This window comes from Phocoena phocoena, chromosome 1, assembly GCF_963924675.1.
Source record: "Phocoena phocoena chromosome 1, mPhoPho1.1, whole genome shotgun sequence".
NCBI lineage: Eukaryota > Metazoa > Chordata > Mammalia > Artiodactyla > Phocoenidae > Phocoena > Phocoena phocoena.
The window spans coordinates 126909072-126935835 of NC_089219.1; the positions used below are offsets into that span (position 1 = coordinate 126909072).

Genomic DNA, 26764 nt, shown 5'->3' on the forward strand with positions numbered 1-26764 from the left:
GCCTGCCGGGACGGTGGGAGTTTCCGGTCTTGGCTCCGGCGGGAGTGTTTCGAAGCTTTGGTCTTGGGCGAAAGTATGTCTCAGGAACGCGCTGTCCCGGCGAGCGCGGTTCCCCTGGAAGAATTAAGTAGCTGGCCGGAGGAGCTATGCCGCCGGGAACTGCCATCTGTCCTGCCTCGGCTCCTTATATCCTTCATTGTCACTTCCACCTAGAGAGGGGTGTGGGGCCTGTCTCCAACTTTCTCTCCTGTCTCATCACACCCGTTGCAGGGCCGTGTTGGGTTCCTGCGGCTTCAACCCTCTCCTTTCCCTGTTGATGAGCGAGATGAGTAAGCGAGGGAAGGAAGGGCGAGCGAGAGCCGTGGGTGCCGAGACCGAAGGCATGCCTGGCTTTGGCATCCGAAGGGCTTGCAGAGGTGTTCTGCCAGTGGATTTGGCAGTGGATGTGGCGTTTTCTGCCATTTCTCTGGGCCTTTGAGTTGCTCTGTACGTGCAGTTAAGCGTGAGTACTTTTCCATGGGGCGGGGGGAGCGGGAAGAGGCAAGGACTCAGACTTGAGCTGTACGGTGAGCTGACTGGATGAAGTAGAGAGAGCGAGGTACTCTGAGCTCTCATCTCTAAAATGGGTGGAGAAAATGAATACCTTCCTCACTATTTTGAGAATCTAGTTAAAGGACGTAGTTCTGACATGGTGCCAAGTCTGTAAAAGATGTTCAGTAAATACAAATATTCTTCCCCTCCCCTTTTTGAACCTCTTTCGGTTTATTGCTGGTGAGAAGGAGTTGCTTCTTTTGCTAATTGGCTTTCATCTCTTGGGTGTGAGGTACTTAACGTCTCAGTTGTCCAGATGCAGGTCATTTAGTAGTCGAATCCTTTTTTGGTTGTAAATGTACCTGGAGTCCTAGCCCTTCATGTTAAAGGGTAATTTTTTTTTAAACAGCTTTGAGCACATAAAACTACACTCAAAAGAAAAAAAAGACCTTCACTTGAGAGAGTCTGAACACTGCAAAAATAATTTTTTACAGCTGAAGCCAAATATAAATATTACGGTCACATAGAAATCATTCACCTGGGCATTGACAGGTGGTCCCACTTAGGTACCAAAGCGCTTTCTTAGTTACCGTGTAGACATGGAACTGCCGTCCTCAAGGATTTTTGATTTTGGTAACAAAAAGCCATCCTCCTCCTCAAAAAATTTTACTAGGTACAGAATATTATATGTACCAGGCAGTGTTAGGCTTCGGGGGAACAAAGATAAGAAACACGGTTCCTCTTTTTCTTTTCAAGCTTATAGGGGGATTTCAATAATTGAAAGTCAAGCTTTGTTTATTTATTTATTTATTTTTATTATTATTATTATTTTTTTGCGGTACGCGGGCCTCTCACTGTTGTGGCCTCTCCCATTGCGGAGCACAGGCTCCGGACGCACAGGCTCAGCGGCCATGGCTCACGGGCCCAGCCGCTCCGCAGCATGTGGGATCTTCCCGGACCGGGGCACGAACCCGTGTCCCCTGCGTCAGCAGGCGGACTCTCAACCACTGCGCCACCAGGGAAGCCCTATTTTTTAAATTTTTTATAAATTTATTTATTTTTGGCTGCGTTTGGTCTTCGTTGCACATGGGCTTTCTCTAGTTGCCGCGAGTGGGGACTACTCTTTTTTTTTTTAATATATTTATTTTTGGCTCTGTTGGGTCTTTGTTGCTGCGCACGGGCTTTCTCTACTTGTGGCAAGTGGGAGCTGCTCTTCATTGCGGTGCACGGGCTTCTCATTGAGGTGGCTTCTCGTTGCGGAGCACGGGCTCTAGGCGCATGGGCTTCAGTAGTTGTGGCACGTGGGCTCAGCAGTTGTGGCTCGCGGGCTCTAGAGCGCAGGCTCAGTAGTTGTGGCACACCGGCTTAGTTGCTCCGCGATGTGTGGGATCTTCCCGGACTAGGGCTCGAACCTGTGTCCCCTGCATTGGCAGGTGGATTCTTAACCACTGCACCACCAGGGAATTCCCAAGCTTGTTTATTTACATTAAAAAAAAAAATCAACATTCTCACCTGGTTTTGCATCTCAAACTTAAAATTCAAAAGAACCCAAACCTGTTCTTCCCCCCAGTCTTCTTCATCTAAATAAATGGTTTTACAAGCCAAAACCTTCAGTCCTCTCTCTCTCACATCCAATCAGCAAGTCCTTTTGTTTCTGACCTAGACTATATCTTGAATCCAAATGCTTATCTCCATCCTGGTTGCTACCACTCTTTCAAACCCCCATAACCTCTCACCTGAACTATTGTTAATAGCTCCCTTGCTTCTACTCACGTCCTCTTATAATCCATTCTCCAAAAAAAGTTCACAAAAAAGTGAAAAACATGTTGTTTCCTTTTTAAACCACTCCCTCCACCCTAGTGGCTTCTTAACAAATTAGGAATAAAATCTAAACTTTTACCTTCAAGGCTCCTCATGTTCTAAGCCTTTTCCTCGCTTACCTAGCTCACTACACTCTGTCCACATATACATGAAGCTAACCTACCTCAGGATCTTCATTTTTGCTGATCCTTCAGCGTAGTTTGTTCTTCTCTCAGCCTTTTGTCCGTCTCATTATTCAGACCTCAGCTCAGATGTCACGCCAGCAAGCCATTTTCAGTGTCCTCAGTCTTAGGTGGTTCTCCCAAACCCAGTCTGTAATACTTATCTCGTTGCCCTGTTCAGTTTTCTAAAGAGCAGAAGCAACCTTAATGGAAATTATCTTGTTTACTTTGTTTTCTTTTTACTTTTCCTCACTGTACTGTAAAGTTCATGAAGGCAGGAATTTTGTTTTCTCCAGCACCTAGAATAGTGCCTGGCACATAGTAAGCATTCAGTGAAGGGCTAAAAGATACTGTCATGTTTTAAAACTGCCTGAAAATCTCATTAGATAAATTTTTTTCAGCTTTTGGTTTTACTTCAGCACTTTTTCTACAAATGAAAGAAATTTTCAGTAACTCCATCACCCAAACATAATTATTTTCATGTTTTGCATTTCACACGTTATTTTCCAGTCTTTCTTTTTTTTGGGGGGGGGGGGGTCGCGCCGCTCGGCCTGCGGGATCTTAGTCCCCCGACCAGGGATCAAACTTGTGCCCCCTGTAGTGGAAGCGCGGAGTCTTAACCACTGGACCGCCAGGGAAGTCCCTTATTTTCCAGTCTTTACCTGCATGTCTGCATAATCATAACTTATGTTTAATTTTGGAAGAGGCTAGAATTTTTTGACCTTTACTGAAATTGATCCACGATGCAAATTCTACCCTACTGAACTAAAATGAGTTAATGACTATATCTCATTTTGATTGCTGCTGTAAGATGTATATGCAGAGTAAGATTTCAGAAAAAGAATCAATTCCTGTATTACTGTGACAGAGTTATGGCTTATTCATTTTTCTTATTGAGACATACTTTAATAATTCGTATATTATTTTTACAGGAAAACATTTCTAACAATTATTCTGAATGGTAGAAAAGTGTATAGTTTATAATGTGATTACCATTAACGTTTGTAATGAATATAGCATAATTTATTATGACATATTTGTAAGCTTCTATGTGCAGAAGAGTTTCTGTCTGATAAGGTGGTAAGATAGATATGCTAGTAACATGAAAAGATAAGAGTTGATCAGTGACTTAAGAAAGGTGCAAATAAAGTACTATAGAAGTGCTGAGGAGGAAGAAATTTCTGTTTCAGAAACCAGAAACCCATGGATTATTATAGACTCTTTCTCATCTGTCAGAAATAAGTCATAACTACACATAATTTGAAAAGATAAGTTTATCCCTGAGCGATTTTGAAAACATTTCCTTAAAGTATTTTCATTATATTTCATTATACCTAGTAAACATTACATGTTTTACAGCAAAATTAAGCCAGTAATTTGAGTAATTTCAGTCTCTTACTGATCATTGCTTAAACTTCAAGAAGGGTCCTTTTAAAATCTGTTCTCAGTAGTGAATATCTTACTACTGATACTAGTATCTTCCTTAATTTTTTTACTCTATGTATCAGCATTCTGACAGTTGGCTTGAGCATATTCGTAAGTAAAATTATCTTAATTGTACGATTACTTTGATGTCTTTAAGGCCTGAGTCCCACATATCCCAGTTTCGTATTCCCTTTAAATTTAAATATGGTTTTGTATACCCTTTAAGTTTATTCTTCCTATTGTAGCGTTACAGGCTTTGTAATCTTCAGTTACTTAAAATGACCAAATTACTTCAAATTACAGTACTTAAAGTTTTAAATTCCATTTTGGATAGATACCAAAAGTGTTCTGTTTGATAATGTGTGTATAAGCACATTGTAAATTTTATTTTATTATTATTTTTTTTGCGGTACGCGGGCCTCTCACTGTTGTGGCCTCTCCCGTTGCAGAGTACAGGCTCGGGACGTGCAGCCTCAGCTGCCATGGCTCACGGGCCCAGCCGCTCCACGGCATGTGGGATCTTCCCGGACCGGGGCACGAACCTGTGTCCCCTGCATCGGCAGGCGGACTCTCAACCACCGTGCCACCAGGGAAGCCCCGCATTGTAAATTTTAAATGTTAGTTGTTAAACAGGTTAGACCAATATAAAACATAATTTGCAGTCTACTTAATAACTTTCAGCCTCTTAACATGTTTAGTGTCAATTAGAAAATACTTTCTAAGTTACAAAAGGCTGATTGTGTAGGCATGACAAATTTGTCATTTGGAAAAGTTGACTTTCTTCATCTGTCTTCATTAATCTTACTTGACGTAATTTATTTATTTAGTTAGGAGGAGAGGTAGAGTGTTAAGTCTATCTGCAGAGTTTACTCATATATTTTGAGTTTTCTATTTACATTTCACTTGGTTGTGGAATATTTGTTTATAATCTTGGATCTGTGTGCTGCCTGTGGGGTCTGATTTTTTTAAGGAACAGTTAGTTTTTATCCTGTGTATGAGTTGTACATATTCATTATAGAAAATTTGTAACATGCAGAAAAACATAAAAGATAATAAAACAATCATTAATCTGAAATGTTTAAGATTTTGGCATAGGATATTCTCATCTCGATTCTATATATTCCTGCCAGCCTATCGGTTATTCTTTGTATATACATGTTTATATATATATTAAGATTGGAAAAAAAAAAAAAAAAAAAAAAAAAAAGATTGGAATTACACTATTTGGAAGTTTTTCATTTTAGCTTAATGTATTGTGGGCATTTTATCATGGTTTTAAACGATCTCTAACAATCATTTTAATGATAGCAGATCCTATTCAGTAGATGTACCCACATCCATTAACTGATCTTCAGTTGCTGTACACATACATTGTTTTGTTTTTTAAAATTTTTCTATTATTTCAGGTTGTTTAACTGTTAATAGTTTCTCTACATAGAATATGGCATTTTGAAACTGTACAAAGCTTTTGATTGCTAGTTCTTACATATTCTCGAATCTGGGAAAGGGTAGTGACCTTTGTTGGCTGACATGACTTAATATTGCTACAAAATATGTTACTATTTTCCTTTATAGAAATTCTGAAAATTATTGTAGAAATGTTTTTACCTCATATGAACCACCTGACATTGGAACAGACTTTCTTTTCACAAGTGCTGCCAAAGGTATAGTACTATTATTATCTTAATCAATTTACTTGTTATAAAGGCTGTTAAGATCTGGCCTCAGTTTTAGACCATTTATTCTTAATTTCTTAATGTATCACTTTTTTTGTTTTTGGTTGCGCCGCAGGGCTTGTGGGATCTTAGTTCCCTGACCAGAGAGTGAACCCAGGCCCACAGCAGTGAAAGTGCCGAGTCCTAACGACTGGACTGCCAGGGAATTCCCAATGTATCACATATTTGAAATACAAATAAAATAGTTAAAAAATAGAGAATGTGATGGTGTCAGTATGATCATTAGGTGATTAAAAAACATATTTTCAGAGAGTATGGATCCTTTACTAATTGAATTTACATTATTTGTAGTTGGTTTTAAATACTCTTGTATTTTAAAGCTATTCATTGAAAATTGGGATGGATGATGAAGTTAGTTAAGTCTCTTTCTTTATCTTCTCTGTAGAATTTATTAATAATTGTTAAATTTCATTTTCTGGAAAAATGGAGCCAAAATTTATTAAAGAAGCCTTAGAATAAAAATGGCTGGAATATTGGTAATATCAAGTAACTTAAAAGAAAATATCAGATTCACCAACTGCATTGTTACCTTTTAGATATATGTGGTATACCTTTTCTCTGAAAAGCAGAGTCATAACTTTTTAATTGTGGGAACTAAACATACTTTGGTGACAAAATGAAACATTTTTTTATGATAACTTATCTCTTACTGGAATGGATTTCTAAGTTTAGCTTTGAAACAAATAATTATCAGAACTCCTTTTACTCATATTCACTCAATTGTTCTCTATCTAAAAAGTGTCTTAAATTTTGTTCTTGACCGCCAAAAAAAGGTCCAGCTAGTATATAGATGAAAACGAGATGTTGAGTGTTAACAGGCTTATGGGAAGCAGTACCCTCTTTAGTTACAGTGTGTTGCTGACTATGGTTATTCTTGTAGTGTAGTGTTTAGGCCATTTAACTTGTTTAGAGTATTAAGATCTTAGGTTGGCTAATGTTTCACAGACAAAAACACTTAGTTCTGAGGTCACGTACTATGTCTCTAACCCAGGAGTAGTATTTTGAGTTGGTCAGAAAGGGGAACTGGTTAGAAAACAAGTGAATAGGTAATTCAGCACAAATTCATTACCACTACCAGAAAATATCCTTGTAAACGTTCACATGGATGTTGATTGGTTAAGATCATCATCTTTTATTTATTTAAGTGTAAGAGTAGCACTTTTGTTACATCACCAAAAAATGAACTTTTGAGTGATATTTTTTTACAGATGTTATTAAGTAGATTCAAATCACAGAAATGGAAGACAAATCAATTTTTGTTGGAGGCTTTTTTTTAAGGAGATTCTATTGTAGAAAAATAGTATACAAAAATAGAAATACTATAGAAACACTATACAAAATATATATTTTATTAACTTTATTAGGTGCAGTTGTTACACTAGACAATATCCCGTGGCTGTTAATAATGCAAAATCAAATCTAATTTATTTCTTTAAAGATACGCCTTTCCTTTTTTAATGACTTCTGTTACTACTGTTTATGACCTGCTTTGTTTTCACAGACTGTGAGATTATTTGATGACATGATGTATGAGTTAACCAGTCAAGCCAGAGGACTGTCAAGCCAAAATTTAGAAATCCAGACCACTATAAGAAATATTTTACAGGTATGTCAAATATATTAGAAAGGGGGGTGGGAGAGCTTAAAGAGTGTGAAATATTAATTAACTTTATATTCTCTATATAATGCCCCAATGCTAGAATTAAATTTATAGAATTAAAGATATAAAGATATTGCAAAAAACATAAATTCTGAATTTATTATACAATTTCATGCTTAGTAAATATCTAAACTCGTATAAGAAGACAAGTAAACAAGATAGCATGCCCTGCCTGTAATTCTAAAGCGTATGTGTAGAACACCTGCCATATACTTTGATGTTGTGGGTTAGGATTCCAACTTCTTCTTTTTTTCTTTTTTTTTTTTTAACCAAATGGCTAGCCAGGTTTTTGGGGGGTTTTTTTCCCTAAGATTTTTTTGATGTGGACCACTTTTAAAGTCCTTATTGAATTTGTTACAATATTGCTTCTGTTTTTTAATTTTTGGTTTTTTGGCTACGAGGCATGTGAGATCTTAGCTCCCCGACCAGGGATCAAACCTGTACCCCCTGCGTTGGAAGGCGAAGTCTTAACCACTGGACTGCCAGGGAAGTCCCTAGCCATTTTAATATTTGTAGTTCTGACAGACTATAGTTATGTATAAGGAGGAACAGAGAGAGGGTCCATTTTGCTCACTGCTGTATCCCTAGCACTCAGCATATTGTCTGACACCTTTTAGGTACACAGAAAATATATTCTGAATGAAACTTCTTTCCATATTTCCAGAAAATGGTACAGCTATTAGGAGCTCTTACAGGATGTGTTCAGCATGTCTGTGCCACTCAGGAATCCATCATTCTAGAAAATATTCACAGTCTTCCCTCCTCAGTCCTACATGTAATCAAAAGTACATTTGTACATTGTAAGGTGAGTGATGGGTCTAAGTACACTTTATTTTTTTTAATGTTTTAAAAAAATTTTTATTTATTTTTTTCTGGCTGAGTTGGATCTTTGTTGCTGTGCGCGGGCTTTCTCTAGTTGCGGTGAGCGGGGGCTACTCTTCGTTGTGGTACACAGGCTTCTCATTGCAGTGGCTGCTTTCGTGGCAGAGCACAGGCTCTAGGCACCCGGGCTTCAGGAGCTGTGGCTTGCAGGCTCTGGAGCACAGGCTTAGTAGTTGTGGCGCATGGGCTTAGTTGCTCCGTGGCATGTGGGAACTTCCTGGACCAGGGCTCAAACCCGAGTCCCCTGCATGGGCAGGCGGATTCTTAACCACTGCACCACCAGGGAAGCCCTAAGTACACTTTAAATGGCCTAAAATCCATGGGCAAAGGGGCTGAGTTTGTGGTCCTTATAGTATTTGTTCATAAGTTTACATTTTAACCTATATTATTGCAGTGCATTTTTCCATAGAACAAAGAGCATGTATGTAAATATTTGTTTCAAAATAAGCAGTTATAAAGAAATCTTAAAAAGGGGGCTCTTGCAGTTTTGTTGCTGTCTTATTCTGTTTCCTCTTGATAAGGAAAGAAGTGATACAGATTTGTGTCAAGTCGCAGGGATCCTCAAATATTTCTGTCATGGCATTGGTGGCTCAATGAATTGCTTAACAATTAGGTGCCTATAAAGGGACACTGACCCTTATTTAGTCCTGAGACAGCTTTAAAGCACAAAAGCTGACCTAGGATTTGTGGGTCACAGGAAGTTTTGATAATGCTGTTTGTTGGATGAATGAAAATTGCTAGTTAACTAATGCTTCTCTTTGGTGACAGGGTACTGAAATGTCATGCACTGGACCTAATGTTATTTAGCTCCCTTTTAGTTCTATATTTGTAAGATCTTGGAAGTCAGAAATCATATTTTATACGTACCTGCATCTCTCAAAGTACACTATGTATAATGGAGGTTCACTAAACATATGTTTAATGAATGAATATATCATTCACTAAGAATCATTACATTTTTTTTTTTTTTTGCTGGTGAGAATACTTTTCTTTAATTGAAGTAAAGTGTTGTGTTAATTACTGCTGTACAGCAAAGTGATTCAGTTATATATATATGTACCTTACTCTTTTTTACTATTCTTTTTCATTATGATTTATCATAGGATATTGAATATAGTTCTCTGTGCTATACAGTAGGACCTTGTTGTTTATCCATTCTATATATGAAAGCTTGCATCTGCTAACCCCAACCTCCCACTCCATCCTTCCTGCAACCCCCTCCCCCTTGGCAACCACCAGTCTGTTCTCTGTGATTCTGTTTCTGTCATAGACAGGTTCATTTGTGTCATATATATATTTTTTTTATTTTATAAATTTATTTATTTATTTTTAGCTGCGTTGGGTCTTTGTTGCTGTGCGTGGGCTCTATCTAGTTGCTGCGAGTGGGAGCCACTCTTCATTGTGGTGTGTGGGCTTCTCATTGCAGTGGCTTCTCCTGTTTCAGAGCACTGGCTCTAGGTGCGCAGGCTCTAGAGCGCAGGCTCAGTAGTTGTGGCGCACGGGCTTAGTTGCTCTGTGGCATGTGGGAGCTTCCCAGACCAGGGATCAAACCCATATCCCCTGCATTGGCAGGCAGACTCAACCACTGCGCCACCAGGGAAGTCCCTGTGTCATATTTTAGATTCCACATATAAGTGATATCATATTGTATTTGTCTTTCTCTTTCTGACTTCACTTAGTCTGATAATTTCTAGTTGCACCCATGTTGCTGCAAATGGTATTACTTTGTTCTTTTTTTATGCCTGAGTAGTATTCCATTGTATATATGTACCACATCTTCTTCATCCATTCATCTGTCGATGGACATTTAGGTTGTTTCCATGTGTTGGCTATTATGAATAGTGCTGCTATGAACATAGGCATGCATGTGTCTTTTTGAATTATAGTTTTGTCCGGATATGTGCCCAGGAGTGGGATTGCTAAATCATGGTAATTCTATTTTTAGTTTCCTGAGGAACCTCTGTACTGTTCTCTGCAGTGGCTGCACCAGCTTACATTCTGATGCTATTCTGCACCCCGTGTTTTGCATATGCTCCCCATCCACCTACTCTCTAAAAGCATTACATTTATGAGCTCTGATAGAATGAATTAAAACAAATTTGGCTCTTGAGTTTTTTATGATTTGCTTTTTCTCTCGTTTTTATTCCTTTGTGATCAGAATAGCGAATCTGTTTATTCTGGGCGTTTACACCTAGTCTCAGACCTTCTGCAGGCTCTTTTCAAGGAGGCCTATTCTCTTCAAAAGCAGCTAATGGAACTGCTGGATATGGTTTGCATGGACCCTTTAATAGATGAGAATGATGACATTTTGAATATGGTAGTAGGTGAGTGAAAAAAACTTACTACTTAGTATATGATGTATATTGACTATAAACTGTACATCAGTTAAATTATTGAACCCAATGTTTCTAATGATTCATGATATTATGTGTAAAAAAATTTAAATCCTACCCAATAAACTTTTAATCTCTTAAATTTTAGATTTTGTAAAATTGATACTTGATGCATTAACATAGATTTATATATTTAGTCAATGTTCAAAGTAGGTTGTTACTCCACAGTGATTAACAAAGAAAGTTATGCAATTTTATACCCTCTAAAGTAGTCCAAATTCTGAAGCAGTAGCTTTTTAGTGTTTTTAAACCATAACTTCATAGTAAGAAATGAAGTTTGCATTTCTTCCCGGAACACATATAATTACATACTTGTATGTATGTTTGTGAATGTGTATGTATATACTACATTTATTTATTGTACTTGAAATAACGTACTCTATTATAGTCTATTTCATTTTTAAAGAATTGCTGATTGCTACTTTATTAATTTCATCACTTACCAATGGATCATGGCCCAGAGTTTGAAAAGCAGTACTCTAATAAAAAGATTGCATTCATAGCTTCAGCATAAAGAGAGTAAGGTGGTTTTGTGCAGTATTATCAGGTATCTTTTGCTCTGTAACAAACCAACCCAAAATTCTATTACATTAAAGTAACTACTAGGGAGTTCCCAGACCACTCAGTGGTTAGGACTTGGTGCTTTCACTGCTGGGGCCTGGGTTCAATCCCTGGTCAGGGAACTAAGATCCCGCAAGCCGCATGGCATGGCAAGAAGGAAAGAAAGAAAGGAAAAAAGAAAGGAGGGAGGGAGGGAGGAAGCAGAGATGGAGGGAAAGAGAGGGAGGTGGGGGGAGAGAGGAAGGAAGAAAGAAATCAAGCAACTACTGTTTCATTTATTCATGATTCTGAGTTAGTGTTTCAGGCTGGGCTCAGGTAGAACAGCTTTCTCTGCTTCACATGGTGTAACTGGCTCACTCAGTTTGTGGTCACTGACCTCACTCACGTCGTTTGTCGGCAGAGGGAGAGATAATGTCCTGAGCCAGTCCCATGTAGCCCATCATGCAGCAGGTTAGCCCAGGCTCAGCTACCTGCTGATGGCCTCAGGGGTCCTAAGAGCAGCAAGAGAGGGCAGGCCCCAGTGTGCAGGCACATTTAAAGTCTTTGCTTGATTTATGTTTATTTTTGTCCTGTTGACCAAAGCAAGTTATGTCACGAAGCCCAGGGTCTGTGGAAGTGAACTGACTAAGAGCGTGGACACAGAAAGGGGGTTTATTGTGCCCATTTTAACAAATAATCTACCTCAGGCAAAGTACAAGCCTTAATGAGTACTGTGCAAATTCATTTGATTCTTCCTTGTTAGGTTTTCTTTCCTTAGCAGTATATTTTGTCATTTTTGATTTGAATATCTGTAGAATGTTTCAGTTACAATAGGGCATAATTTTTAGTCCACTGAACATTTTTAGTTTTATTTAGGTCATAGAGTAGGTGTAAACATCAAACTTAATTTTCTATAATTTATAAAAACCCTAAATCAAAAGCGTGACACTTACTTTCACTAATTATTTTGAGATAATTTTTTTCAAATTGTATTGCCTATTTTAGCAAATGTCAAAATTGTTCAGTAGATATTTTTAAATATAGAAGAAACTCACCCCATATGACATTTGAATGTCCTAAGAGTTCTGTTATCTTTCTTTGTAGTTATTCATTCATTGTTGGATATCTGCTCTGTTATTTCCGGTATGGACCATGCATTTCATGCCAATACTTGGAAATTTATAATTAAGTAAGTTTCTGTTTTATTTTGTTTTTACTTTTTGTAATATAGTTTCCATATCCAAAAGTCTTAATTATTTGTAAGTTTTCTTAGATTGCATTTAAAACATTTTGTATGGGTGTGTACAATGTTTACTGACACTGCTCTCTTATAATCCAAATGTTGTACATGTAGCTCCCAAACTAAATCATACTTCTTTATCCTGCTCTCTCTAAAATTAAAAAAAAAGTTCTACTCAGTTAGCTAGTACATCTGAAATAATGGGCCATGGGTCTTAACCATTTGCCTACTGCTACTGTTGTTTAACTGACTATCGAGTATCCTACTTCCCAGGCTTAGATAAATTAATAATCATAATTAGAGCTGAATATAATCCCCTCATTATATACTTTTGAGTTGTTCAATTTTAATTCCATTTATAATTTTAACTAGAGCGTTATGAAGGGTTGCTAGGGAGAGTGTCCATAGCATTCATCAGATTCTTGGGGGTGGGAGGAAATATAGTTGAGATGTAAAAATGGTTAAGAACCTCTACTTTATACATATGCATAAAACATTAAAGGTAGTGTAATACTTTCAGGTCTTAGGTGTTTTTCTTGCACCACCAGCTCATTACGTTGCCAACAAGTAATAGTGCAGTGGTTCAAAGTGTGTCAACTCAGCCATACCGCATATGCTTGAATCCATTCTGAAATGACTTACCCCTCTGGAACTCTTAGGCAATTTGGTTAATTTCTCTGAGTGTTAGTTTGCTCATCTGAAAGTGGGAGTTATAACAATAGCACCTTCTTTGTGGGGTTATAGTGAGAATTGAGTTTATCAGTGTGAAATGCTTGCAACTCTGCAAGTCACCCAGTGAGTGCCCAGTGAATTAGCCACACCACACCACACCACACCACACCACACCACACCATCGCCTTGCTGTCGCCATCACCATCACCATCGCCATCACCATCACCATTGAATGTCTTCCAGTCTTGCCCCGCTCTGATTCATTTTCTATCCAGCATTCATACTGATATTCTAAAAATGTAAATCAGATCATGTCACTCTACTGCTTAAAATCCATCCCAGTTTACTAAGAGTAACAACCTAATCCTCTCTGGCTCCCGCCTTCTTCACCAGCCCATCTCCATTGCGCTCTCCCTGTTCTCAGCTCCTCAAACATAACAAACTCTCCTGTCCCAGAGCCTTTTCACAGCTTTTCCCTCTGCCTGGGATGCTTCTCTCTTGTACTCTACACCTTGCTAATTCCTGCTTATCTTTCAGTTCTCAGTTTAAGTGTTACGTCTTGATGGTAGCATTCTTTTCATCCTCACCCTGAGAATCAGTTAGATTAGATCTCTCTATTGTAGCATCCTGGACTTTTCCAGCTTAACATTCATCACAGCTGTAATCAATTAACTATTCTTACATTATTTAATGTTCTCTTTTGTGCTAGACCACAAATTCCATGCAGACAGGGCAGAGATTGTGTCTTTTCATTCACCCCTCTATCTCCAGGGCTTCACAGAGTGCCTGGCATATAGTAAGAGTTCAATTAATATTTTATAAGGAGAAATAAAAAATTATCAACTTAAACTTAACATGACAGCTTCAGAGGTAACGTCAATACATCTTAATTATGCCGTGTCTGATATATATGATGCATTTTGATTTTTTACATGTTCTTTCAAGTCATATTTTTATGGTCCTAAGTTACTTGATGTGTTACTTGTGGTGATTATATTCTTTTCTTTTTATTCATTTAGGCAGAGCCTTAAGCACCAGTCGGTTATAAAGAGTCAGCTGAAACACAAAGATATAATTACTAGCTTGTGCGAAGACATTCTTTTCTCCTTCCGTTCTTGTTTACAGTTAGCTGAGCAGATGACACAATCAGATGCCCAGGTAAAAATATGGTCTAACAACACTGTGAACTGTAGCTCTTTTTCTTTTGGCAGTTACTAAATCTCATTTAGATCTATGGATCAGTTTACCTAAAAGGGTTTTAATTTGTTTTGTTTTTGTTTTCAATCTGTGGGATTATTTACAGCCCATAATTACTTTTCACTCAGAGCATTGCATTAGACCCCTATCTGCTTTCGTTCCATCTATAGTCTATCTGTCCCTGCCTTTTTATATACTCACTGGTTGGTCAAGGCATTCTCCTCAGAATCTTTTCTACCCTTGGACAAAAATCTAATTCCTTAGTCCTGTATTTATTTAAGGTCATCTTGATGATATAGCCACAGTCAACCTTTTCTTCACCAATCCATTACAACCTGTAGAGATGCAGTATACAGCGGTGTGTATACTTGGTGTATATTTACATTTATATTGATTTCAAAAAGTTATAGTGTTGAATTGGCATCCCTTTTATAAAACAGATTGTATTCTAAAAATTTTTAATATGCTTATTGGGAATTGCAGTATATTTTCCTATAACAGTGTTTATACATAGTGCCTTCTGTTCTCACACTAGCTCTTTAAAGTTTGTTTAACTTGTAATAGTCCTAAATTATAGGATTAATAGTAGTCAGGACCTCACAGTTATAAGCAGTAATTTCAGTGGGAAAATGAGTTAAATATTTCTCCGTAGAATAACAGTAACATCCCTTCCTGTTGTAGACCTGCAAACTGATACAGGGTATTCCTCTGTACCTGTGCTCTTCCCTGCCCAGCAGCTATGGGGGTGGACATGTAAGGATTCATCCAGTTCCTAAACACTGATCACAACTCATGGGGCAGGGATGATCTGGAAAGACAAACCCGAGAGGAGGGTGGAAGTTTGAAAAAGGGCCCTGAAGTTGGTAAGAGGGAGTGAGGAGTAACTTTAGGAAGGGGCACACCCTTTCCTTCTTGCTTCTCTTCTTTTTCTCTTTACCTTCCCTTACATTCTTTCTTTCTTTTTTCCTTTTCTTTTCTGTCCCCACTTCCTTCATATACCCTTTCTAATTCCCCTCACCTTCCCGAAAGGAGAAGGCATTTTGTTGGGTATCCTGTGTCAATGGCAGGAAGGATGTTCCCCTATCCACCTTTATCCTATACCCCTGTATCCTCAACCGCCACCTCCTCTTTTTCCAATTTCCATCTTGCTTATCTTGACACCACAGATCCCCCAGTTAGAGTTACTTGGAGAGTAAGATTAGACAGAGTTTCCTGGACAGGAGTGAGATGGGGAAAGCCCAAGCCACAGTATAGTCTATAATAGAAGAAGAAAGAGAAGTCCCGAGGGTACCTGACCAGGATGGCTATTTGTACATGAAGTATTGAATACATAAGTGCAGTGTATATAAACAGCTTGTATATGAAAATCAGAGAATTTAAATAGTAAACTTTCCTAACTGTCCAAGCAAATTTTCATGTTTTGCCTTACTTGTTTTTCTTTACTTATTTGGTACTGATAAACGTCACTAGCACTACTTACTGTCCATTGCCTGAAATGGAGCTTTGAGAAGGTCTGTGTAGTTTTTCCATTCTTAACTCTAAATTTTGATTAGCATCGCCCTCTGCTGTTCACTATTGATATTTATTGAAGAATCAAACTATTTCATTAAATTCTTCCAAGCAGTTTTTTCACCTTGTTTTTAAAAACATCAGAATAAAACCTCTAGATTTCATAGGCAATATGCTATTTATGGAAGCATGTAGATGTATCAGTTCCTAAATTAGGTTCCTGAGGCTGCTATAACAAATTACCACAAATCAGGTGGCAAATTTGTTCGCTCACACTTCTAGAGGATAGAAGTCTGAAATGTGTCAGCAGGGCCCTGTTCTCTTGAAGGCTCTAGGGGAGAGTCTGCTCCATGCCTTTCTTAGTTTCTGCTCTCACTGGCATTCCTTGGCTTGCAGCTGTATAACTTCAGTCTCTGCCTCCATCATCAAGTGGTGTCCTCTCCCTATCTCTTCTTATCATCTTCATAATAGGGACACCAGTCATGTTAGATTAAGGGCACATCCTACTCCAGTATGACCTCATCTGAACTAATTGTGCCTACAATGTCCCTACTTCCCAATAAAGGTACTGGGGGTTAGGGCTTCACGCTGTCTTTTTAAGGGACACAGTCAACCCGTGACAGCCCCTAAAATTGATATTTATTCTCTCTTAAGTCTTGAACATGGTTTCAAAATGAGACTGTTGTATTAGACTTTGTAACAAGCTTTTTAGCCACAAATAATTTAGTTTTTCTATAAAGATAGGGAAATTTATTTGTAACGCTTAGATATAAATTTAATTTGCACTGTAATTCCTACTTTTGTTCATAGAATGCTTACTGAAAGTTATATTCAGAAAATAAAGTCATATTTTTATATCTATTGCCTACACTTAGATTCATTGCTCACTACATTCAGATTTTATCGGTATTTTTCTTGTTTTATTTAAAGAAAGGAAGACTGGATACTCAATATTTTGAAACATTAAAAATGGTTTTCCTTGTTTATATCCCCACCCCCCCTTTTTTATTGGCATTGAGATGCAAACTTTCTGACTTAAACAGTTGAGTAAATCAAGGTGGGATAGTATTTGTGTTGTACACTTGCTTTTTGAAAATGTGAAAATCAGCTCTAGATTTAATTGGTATGCTATTTAGTAATGAAGTAAAACCAGAGTCTTCAACCAAATCTTATACAATTTCCTCTTGAATGAGAAAGAAAAATTTAAAGTAGGCAAACATGATAAGTTGTGTGTCACCATTTATTCATTTAATTCATTTACCAGCTATCTCCAGAGTCCTTACTGTGTGCCAGAAAATGTGCTGGGTACGAAATCAGCCATATCTTTCTGCCTCCAATAACTTATAGTCTAGGTTGGGAGATAGTATAAGCAGGTAATTAGACTAGTGTGATCTTCGGCGAATTGCAGGTTGGCCTATGTGAGTAAAGGTAGGAACCCAATCATGAAGTCAATAACGGTTTCTTGTGATGTGAAATCTAAGCTGAATAAAATTTCTTATTAAGTATCTTATATTCATTTTTAATCTCTGTCCTTTTAAACTTCCATAGCAGTGTATGAGAGAGTTCATAATTATCAAAGAGGTGAATTTTCACCTAACTTAATCTTGCTGAGGATAATTGACTATTTCCAAATATTTTTATAAAAGGTAAAAATGAAGGGTCATATTCGATTAGTGGATCATTCAATTCCACTTTGATTGGTTTAAGTAAGGTTTTGATATATTTTTGTAAAGAGATTGAACATACACAGTTAATAAAGTTATTTCATTTGAAATTATTCTCCAAATTAAAGATAATAATGTATCTGTTTGACTTAATTTTAAGGTACTAATTTAAAGCTCTTTGGCGTATAGTGTGTATTACACATTTGGATGACATGACAACCAATATTTATTAAGCTAAGTTGCCTAAGTGTCAGACACTATTTAAACCTCACAGTAACCTTAGTGTAAGCCACATTGCACCCTCATAGAGAGGCTTGGTAACTTTCCCACGATCATGCAGATGTAGTGGTAAGGCCAGGATTTCAATCCAGGTAGGGTGACTCCACTGTCCTCTACATCCCCTGTATACACATAGATATCTTGGCATTACCCAGTGTTTTATCAACTTACAAATGTAATACATGCTCAGAAAACACTCACATTACACAAATACCTAACATGGACAGTGAAATCCTACTTTAATGTGCTACAGAGAACCACCGGTAAGATTTCAATTTATTTTGGGAGGGTTAGGGAGGAAATATTAACACATAGCACACATTTAAAAATAATAATAGGATGATATTATACATACTGTTTTGCAGCATGATTTTTTACTTACTCTGTCTTAGGGCTTTCTGTATTCATGAAGGTATATCTACCCAATTCCTTTTAATAGCTCTATGCTACTACATTTTGTGAATATACCTTGAATTTTTTTTCTTAAATAATGAATCTCTATGTATTCATCATCCAGTTTTATACCTTGAATTTATTTAACCATTCTCCAGCTGATGGATACTGGATTTATTTCCATTTTCATTATATAAGAAAGATTGCATTGCATACCTGTGCTGGTATTTCTATAGGATATATTTCCAAAAGTGGGATTGCTACTGGGTCAAGGAATTTATAACACTCTAGCTTTTAATAATAATGCAAAGAGTGTATTATTTTATGCTCCCATGACTGTTAAAGTGCTTGCTACTCCACTTGCTCAACTCTGGGATATTATCAGCCTTAAATCTTTGCTAATCAAATAGTTTTCTCCCCTCCCCCTTCAAAAGATATGTAATTAGGCTGTAATTTAGAATTTTTCAATTTTAGTTTATTGGAAATTTATATTTTCTGTGAACTGCCTTCTCATGTCTTACCTGTTTTCTTTTATATCTCATTCTTTTATTTGTTTGTAAGACCTTTTTCTTTTGACCAGCTACTGATCCCCATATAGCAAAGAACAATAAGGTATTAAAAGTTTCTTTCACTTTCAGATCAATCAAAAATGATCACCTCTTTTGCTGTTATAGATTAAGATTTCTTTTCAGTGATGTAGAGTTTAATTTTTTGACATATTTTATCATTTGGTGTGTGTTTGTATTGCTTATAACAACTCAGAGAATTACTTTTTTATGGAAAATGTTTACACTCTGTTTATTAAGAGATCTTTTTAGAAAATATTGTCTCATTTACAAGTTTAGCTAATTTCATATTCTTTTCCTATTCATTATGCTTTCTTATTTCCTTTTTTTGGAACAGGATAATACTGACTGCAAATTATTTCAGAAAACACTCAAATTGTGTCGTTTCTTTGCCAACTCCCTTTTGCACTATACTAAGGTAAGGCTTATTTTTTTTTAATAATGCGTGAATGTGAAATCTACAATACATTGTAAGTTATCCTGTTTTTATCATTCCTGCCCAAAACAATCTTTTGAAGTTATTTAGTCAAAATTATATTTTGTAGGGTTTTTGGTTTTATATTGTTAATTGTTAAATATTGAGCATCTGTTATTTAAGTTGCTACCATCATATTGTTACTGATTTGTTTTTTAAAATTTTTTTTGAAGATTTATTTATTATTTTTGGCTGCATTGGGTCTTTATTGCTGCGCGTGGGCTTCCTCTAGTTGCGGCGAGCAGGGGCTACTCTTTGTTGCAGTGCATGGGCTTCTCATTGCGGTGGCTTCTCTTGTTGCGGAGCACAGGCTCTAGGCATGTCGGCTTCAGCAGTTGCAGCACACAGGCTCAGTAGTTGCGTCACACAGACCCTAGAGTGCGTGGGCTTCAGTAGTTGCGGCTCATGGGCTCAGTAGTTGTGACACGTGGGCTCTAGGGTGCACAAGCTTCAGTAGTTGTCAATGGCACGTGGGCTCAGTAGTTGTAGCTCACGGGCTCAGTAGTTGTGGCTTGTGGGCTGTAGAGCACAGGCACACAGGCTTAGTTGCTCTGCGGCATGTGGGATCTTTCTGGACCAGGGCTTGAACCTGTGTCCCCTGCATTGGCAGGCAGATTCTTAACCACTGCGCCATCAGGGAAGTCCATATTGTTACTAGTTTTATTCAGTTTTCTGAAAAATTTATTTCTGTAAGCATAAACAAAATTATTTCTATAAGCACAGATCACTTTTCGGAAGATAATTCAATTTGCCTTTAAATACTGTTTATAAATTATTTCTACCATATTTCTAAATTAGGTTGTTAAAGTTTAAATGTTCAAACTTACGACAATTTTAAGAAGACCTGTCTATTTGGGACTCATCAGGATAGCATAGTGATTATTGAAGATATATGAATAGAATAGATAAGGTGTCAAGGGAGATTATTTGGAAAGAAAAGGAGAGAATACTTACAGCAGCCAGTGAAAGAAATACCAATAGGAATAAATATTTGTAACTAAAAGAAGAAAACTATTGTCCATGTCGAATTTGTTTTTGACCTTGTCTTCCTCCTTTCTGAGGAAAAGATAAGGATCTCTGATGACTGTTTATTAGTCAGAATTCCATGGCAGGCTCACTGACTACTGACACATTACCATCCTTGTTGGTGTGCTGTCCGAGTTCATCCTTCAGGGCCACTACCACTTACCGTGGTTGGCTGCTCTAACACCGGGTTCCCTACAGCTCGCAGGGTGTGTATTTCAGTGGCAGAGGTACAGGGTGGGAGGGTCCTGGCGCCAGTGGCACTTGTTGAGCAGTTACCCATCTGATATTTGCCGGAGTTGTTAGGAGGCAAAATTGTGCCTAATCATTCCATTTTTAAATCAATTCTTTTCTTTCAGGGGAATTTAAATTTTTTAAATAATTAACTATCAGCTTGTTTTCTATATCATATAATACAATTAAAACTATTTCTTTGACATTCTAAGAGATAGCATAACCATAATGGCTAGAGCAGTCACAACTGTACTTGAATCCCAGCCCTACTGGTTTTTAGCTATGTGTCTCAGGTTGCTTGATACCTTAGCTTCAGCTTTCTAGTCTATAAAATGGGGGCAGTAATATGTCATAATATTTTTGAGAGGACTAAAATAATGTACGTAAAGTCACTACACGTCTACTGAGCATTTGGAGATACTCAGTAAATGATAGTTCCTAATTGTGGTTGCGTTGATAGTTTTAACAGTAAAGAATTTTAGGTGCTTTTAGCCTCATCCCCTTTTTTATTCTCATCCAAGAAAATTTTTTTCCCTATGTAGCACATCTGGGATTTTATTTTATTTTGCATGTCTTTGATGAGAGGATCTAGTCTAGCAAAGCACATTGTGTATAAAGAGTGAATAGAGTTCCTTTATTTTTAGGAATTTCTTCCTTTCCTGTCTGATTCTTGCTGTACATTGCACCAGCTTTATCTTCAGGTACACAGGTAAGAAGACTGCTATATGACCATTAAAATGTAATAGAGCCATATGAGCCATGCAAACATTAATGTATATCATTTAAAAATAAAATATCACAGTAATTTTTTCTTAATGTTTTAGTGAATTTTTGTCTGCTTGCTTAAAATTAATGGAAGCTTTTAAGGAATAGGTTCCGTATGAGTTTTACTTATCTTTATATTCTTAACTAGTACTTTATATCCAAGTGATGAATATTGGTATGATAAATACCAAAGGAAAAAAAAAGAGATTATATATACGTGCATACATTTTGTATCAGCATACCGTTTTTTATCTTTCTTAATTTTTGTTTTACTTCTGTGAGATTTAATTCAAGTAGTAGTTAAATCCATCCCAGAAAAAAAGTGAGTTACAGAAAGGGTGTCAATTTAGATGAGGGCTAAATGACATCTAAAATTGATAGTAACCTCAGAAGAGCCCTTGATTTGACACTAAAAGACTCTGTCAGCTCATTCATCAGCAACCCTCTTATACTTCCTTAATCCATTTAGTCTCCCAGACAACTTTTCATACCTCTCTTCAAACATCCTAAATCTCCAGCACCACCTCCCCATTTCTAATTGTCAATTAATGTCCTCACTGTGTGTGTCCCTGAGAAAAGTGGAAGCAATTGAAAGAGAGCTTCCATATTCTCCTTCTGACACATCAACTATTCTATCTGTATCTAGGCCCATATATTTGCTTGTCCCATGAGTGAACTGTCTGTGTGCCTATCTAAGGCCAGCGTCTATTCATTCATTGGATTTCACCCTCTCTCACATGCTCAGGGACCTTACTTTAGAAGTTGTTTCTTTTCCCACTTGCATCATCAGTGTTCCCTGCTTTCTCAGTCATTCTCATGAGTATACCAACATGCTGTTATTTTTCCCATCTTAAGAACAATATAAAACAAAATCTCTCGACTCTACATCCTCCTCCAAATAAACACCTTCCCATTTTTCTGCATGTGTTTAGAAAGAGTTGTCTTTACCACTGTCTCTAATTTCTTTTTCGAAGCTACTCCCGTCAGGCTTTCTATTCCACTACTTCATCAAAACAGCTCTTGTCAAGGTCATCAGTGACTCCATGTTGCTACATCTAGTGGGCAGTTTTAGGCTTCATCTTATGTAACCTGTCGGCAGCACTTAACCCTTTCATTTGGACTCTTTCTTCTGTTGGCTTCCAAGACACCTCTCCTCAGCAGGTTCCTCCTCATCTCTCCAGCTACTTTAAGTTGGGTGTGCCCAGCACTCCGTCTTCAGGCCTCTTCTCTCCTCTATGGTCATTTAGTCTCAAGACTTTAAATTTATGTCTCTCCCCTTTAATGTCTAACTGCCAGTCAGGACATGTGTAATTAAATTGACGCAAACCAAAATCCTGATTCCAACCCATTTCATCTATCCGCCACTCCCCAACCCCCAAAATCTGCTCCTCTTGTCGCTTCCTCATTTCAGTTTAAGTGGTAATTTGGTTCTTCATATTGATCAGGTCAGAAAACCTTCCTGTCATCTTTGATGTTTGTCTTGCTCTCATACCCCTCATCTAGTCCATCAGCAAATTCTGTCAGTATCACCTTCAGTATAAATATGTATATGCCCTGTATATAAAGAGAATCCAGCCACTTCTCACCACTTAAACGGCTACCATTCAATCTCATCCACTATTATTTTCTTGCCTGCATTTTTGCAAAAGAACATCGTATCTACTGTCTCTGTTTCCACCCTTGCCTTGCTCTGGTCTGTTCTCCATACGGTAGCCGAAGTGAGTGATAAAACATAAATTAGATCATGTGACTTCTCTGCACAAACTCTCAAATGACCCACATTCAAACAATTCAATAGAATTTCAAATAGAAATTCAATGGAATTTCCTGTCCACCTTAGCACTTATTAACATCTACTATATTGTGTATTTACTTACTCACTTACTTGTTAACTTCTCCCCTTCATTAGAGTGTACACTCGGTAAAGGCAGTAACTTTGTATATTCTGTTTACTACTCTATCACACGCTCCTAGAAAGGTACATGGCATATACATAGGCACTTTATAAATATTTGTCAAATAAATTAATTTAAAAATGTATCATTTGATTGAAAAACACACACTTGCTTTGATGTTCAGTAGCTGTAGTTCAAATCTGTGGAGTTTCCTTACTTTTGTTGTATTTTATATGTCTTTCACCTTATGATTTCACTTATAATTTAGTCCTCACAACTCTGAATCAGTGTTACAAGTGAAGAAAGTGAGGCTCAGAGAGGTCGAATGAATGAACCAAAGTCACATAACTAGTAATTGACAGACTGGTGCTTCTTCCATCACACTACAAAGGCCTCAAGTGTTTATATTAATTGCTTCCTTTTAAATGCTGTCATTCCCTGCTAGACAGGGTTTTCTCATGTACTATCAAGTTTGCCACAGTTAAAATAACATGGCAAAAAATACTGAATACATATCTTATTTCACATAGGTTTTTTTTTCTTTTTTTTGCGGTATGCAGGCCTCTCACTGCTGTGGCCTCTCCCCTTGTGGAGCACAGGCTCCGGACGTGCAGGCTCAACGGCCACGGCTCACGGGCCCAGCCGCTCTGCGGCATGTGGGATCTTCCCGGACCGGGGCACGAACCCGCATCCCCAGCATCAGCAGGCAGACTTTCAAACACTGTGCCACCAGGGAAGCCCTCACATAGGTTTTGATCGAAGTTTAGTTTAAACCTCAGTTACTGAGACATTTTCCATGAAATTCTTTGCATCTCCCTTCAGTGTTAGTATACAGTTTGTTCTTATAAAACTCTTGCTTCTGAGAAACTGAGCATTAAATTCATAGTAAATTCAGCATTTTACCTATTTTAAAATAACTTTCAATAGAAGTAATTACCCCAGAATTTATCAGAAATATCTTTTTTACATATGTTTTTACTAGTTATTTGATTCATATTTTTACAGTATTTTTTAAGAATATCATTGTGAACAATGTATTAAAATGCATCAAAACCATACCAGCATTTTCTTTAAGATTATAAACTTAATTTTATAGAATTATAGCCATGTTATTTAGTTCAGAGGTTCTTCATAGAATTATGATATCAGTTCAGTACTTTGAATTTTGTTTTATAAAACACATGCTACTTAATTTTTAAATATATTTTCACTGCTGGAAGAACATCAGTACTTACCTCTACCTAAAATTTGAAAATAATTATTAATGAATGAGTTTTTTTCCCTTCCTTCCCAGTAAGTTTCCTCCAAGCCTGTATGCTGCTGGGATTTCTAAAGCACAACAGGAGGAAATAGCAGGTGCTTTCCTGGTCACACTGGATCCACTTGTCAGTCAGCTTCTCAAATTCCAACCTTTCGTGGAAGTGGTTTTGGACAGTGAATTGGGTAAATTTCAAAACAGATTTAGTGTTAAATCATCTCTTATTAATTATTACATGTTAGAGACAGGGTAATTTTCTCTCATACAGTTAATCCTGTTTCTTTATTTATTTAATTTTTGGCTGCATTGGGTCTTCATTGGTGTGCACAGGCTTTCTCTAGTCGCGTTGAGCAGGGTCTGCTCTTCATTGTGGTGTGCAGGTTTCTCACGGGTTCTAGGATGCACAGGCTTCAGTAGTTGTGGCACATGGGCTCAGTAGTTGTGGCTCACGAGCTCTAGAGCACAGGCTCAGTAGTTGTGGTGCACAGGCTTAGTTGCTTCACGGCATGTGGGGTCTTCCCGGACCAGGGCTCGAACCCGTGTCCCCTGCATTGGCAGGAGGATTCTTAACCACTGCACCACCAGGGAAGTCCCAGTCATCCTTTTTTTAAGTTTTAAAAATTTTATTTAAAATTACTTCTACTTTTTTTTCTTGGAACATAGTTCTGCTTTTTAAAAATTATGCCTCTAATTTTTTTATATGTTACAATCAGATTTCTGCTGAAAGTATGTAGAGTATGTGTTTACTAATTTGTTGTAACTTAATTTTACCACCTTAAGAGCTGCCATGTGAACTACAGTTTCCACAGTGTCTACTGCTGGTTGTCATCATGGATGAGCTGCCCTCTCAGCCTGAGGACGTGCAGACCCTGTGGTGCACAGAGACCCAGGTCTCAGAAGCTACAACCAGGTATTAAACGTGTTGTTGATATCCAATCACATTACAATGGTTTAGAATGCCCTATTTGTTTGCAGTGACCTTGAAATTAAGTTCTTTGTTATGTCACATATTCTAATTAATAGTTACTGTGTAGACCTCATGCATATTGCTACTTAATAAAAATATAAAATACATAAATCTATGATAGGCACGGAAAATAATTTAATTTTGTTCACTCTTTTAGAAGGTATTGCTAATAGTGTTATAAACATTGAGTGTAGCAGACTAGATGTAGTTAGTAACATTTAAAAATGAGGTCTGTTAAATAGAGCGCTTAGATACTATAAGTTATTTCCTGGGAAATTTCACTTGTATTCCTCTTCCTTGCCAACACCAGGCTCTAGTTTCTTACGTCCTGGGTTATTGTTGTACTCTAGTTTTTTATCCTATCCTTTAGTGGCATCCTGTGTACCACTACCAGGTAGTCTCCTTACACCCCAGCTCTGAGCTTCCTATTCTCCTGCTCAGTAACTAAAGCATAATATCCCAGCTCCCCAGCTTTGCATTTAAAACCCACCCATTCTGTTTTCATCATCTACTTTTGCTCCTTATCATGTCACTCATTTTCTATACATATACCTTGCTCCTGTCAGACTGGTGATTCCTGTCTACCTTATACTCAGGCTTTGTCTTCTTTACCTATTATAGTTTGCCTATTTTTAATTTGTTATCTAAATCCTCTATGAGAATTCTTAAATCATTTAAATCTTAAAATAACCCCTCCCTATCTGAATGATAATACCTAATTTCTATTTTATATATGATACCTAGCTTAGCTATTTAAGTTTCAAGTTCCTTGATGAATTTTGTCTTAGACTTTCTATAGTTCTGTATTATGATAAACACTTGGTAAATGATAAAAGATATATATGAAAATTCTTCTCCTTTAAGGGATTTCTCTAACTGTATTTTATTTTTACGGATACATATTCACACATATTGGAAACTGTTGTTGATATATACATCTTGAGACATTTGGCTTTGCTAACTAAGATAAACCTCTGTATGGCATATTATTACACCTGCTAATTGTTAAATGTTAATAATCTTGGGTTCAGTGTTCTCAATTTCCCTGCAGGGTGTCTCTACTCAAAGCCATTTTCTCCAGTTTTGAGCAGTGTTCTGGTGAACTGTCTCTACCTGTTCATGTACAGGAAGTAAAGAGTAAAGGGCAAACTGAGGTTGCTGTCACCTTATATCAGCATGTTTGTGTTCATCTGTGTACATTTATTGCTTCCCTTCATCCCTCACTGTTCCCTGAACTGGTAAGTTTGTTACTTGCTGGGCTAAGCTGAGATTACACTTTTGCTTTCTTTTCATTGAAATTGTGATTCAGATATAGAAGAAAGTGTGGGGTAGTAAATGTGTATTTATTTTTGAATGTCATTCCCTCAGCTTGCACATTTTACCCTTTAATTCAGCTGGCTCCTAGGAAATGGTAATCCTAGAGTCCTATAGTATTCAGATGTAATATTTAGCTAAAATATTTGAGGAAACATTTTGGG

At 37.3% G+C, this 26764-nt stretch overlaps 2 protein-coding genes across 3 annotated transcripts in view; both read left to right on the plus strand.

Annotated features, from left to right (window-relative positions):
• Positions 1-75: 75 nt before the first annotated feature.
• LOC136127337 (FIGNL1-interacting regulator of recombination and mitosis-like) lies at positions 76-10548 on the plus strand. 2 transcript variants are annotated; one of them, XM_065882850.1, is made up of 6 exons: positions 76-186; positions 4010-4049; positions 5514-5602; positions 7176-7280; positions 7999-8139; positions 10412-10468. In XM_065882850.1, the coding sequence occupies exons 1-6, from the start codon at positions 76-78 to the stop codon at positions 10466-10468; spliced, it is 543 nt and encodes a 180-aa protein (XP_065738922.1). The 2 variants fall into 2 exon arrangements, with proteins under 2 accessions (XP_065738922.1, XP_065738929.1); XM_065882857.1 differs by lacking the exons at positions 76-186; positions 4010-4049 and having other exon boundaries at positions 5537-5602; positions 10375-10548.
• A 1746-nt stretch (positions 10549-12294) lies between these two features.
• LOC136142870 (FIGNL1-interacting regulator of recombination and mitosis-like) overlaps positions 12295-26764 on the plus strand; it is a 32476-nt gene continuing 18006 nt past the window's right edge. The window contains exons 1-6 of the mRNA XM_065901205.1: positions 12295-12338; positions 14081-14219; positions 19007-19087; positions 21046-21110; positions 24356-24504; positions 25100-25229. Coding sequence (XP_065757277.1) covers positions 12295-12338; positions 14081-14219; positions 19007-19087; positions 21046-21110; positions 24356-24504; positions 25100-25229 — 608 coding nt within the window. The remainder of the gene's footprint in view (positions 12339-14080; positions 14220-19006; positions 19088-21045; positions 21111-24355; positions 24505-25099; positions 25230-26764) is intronic.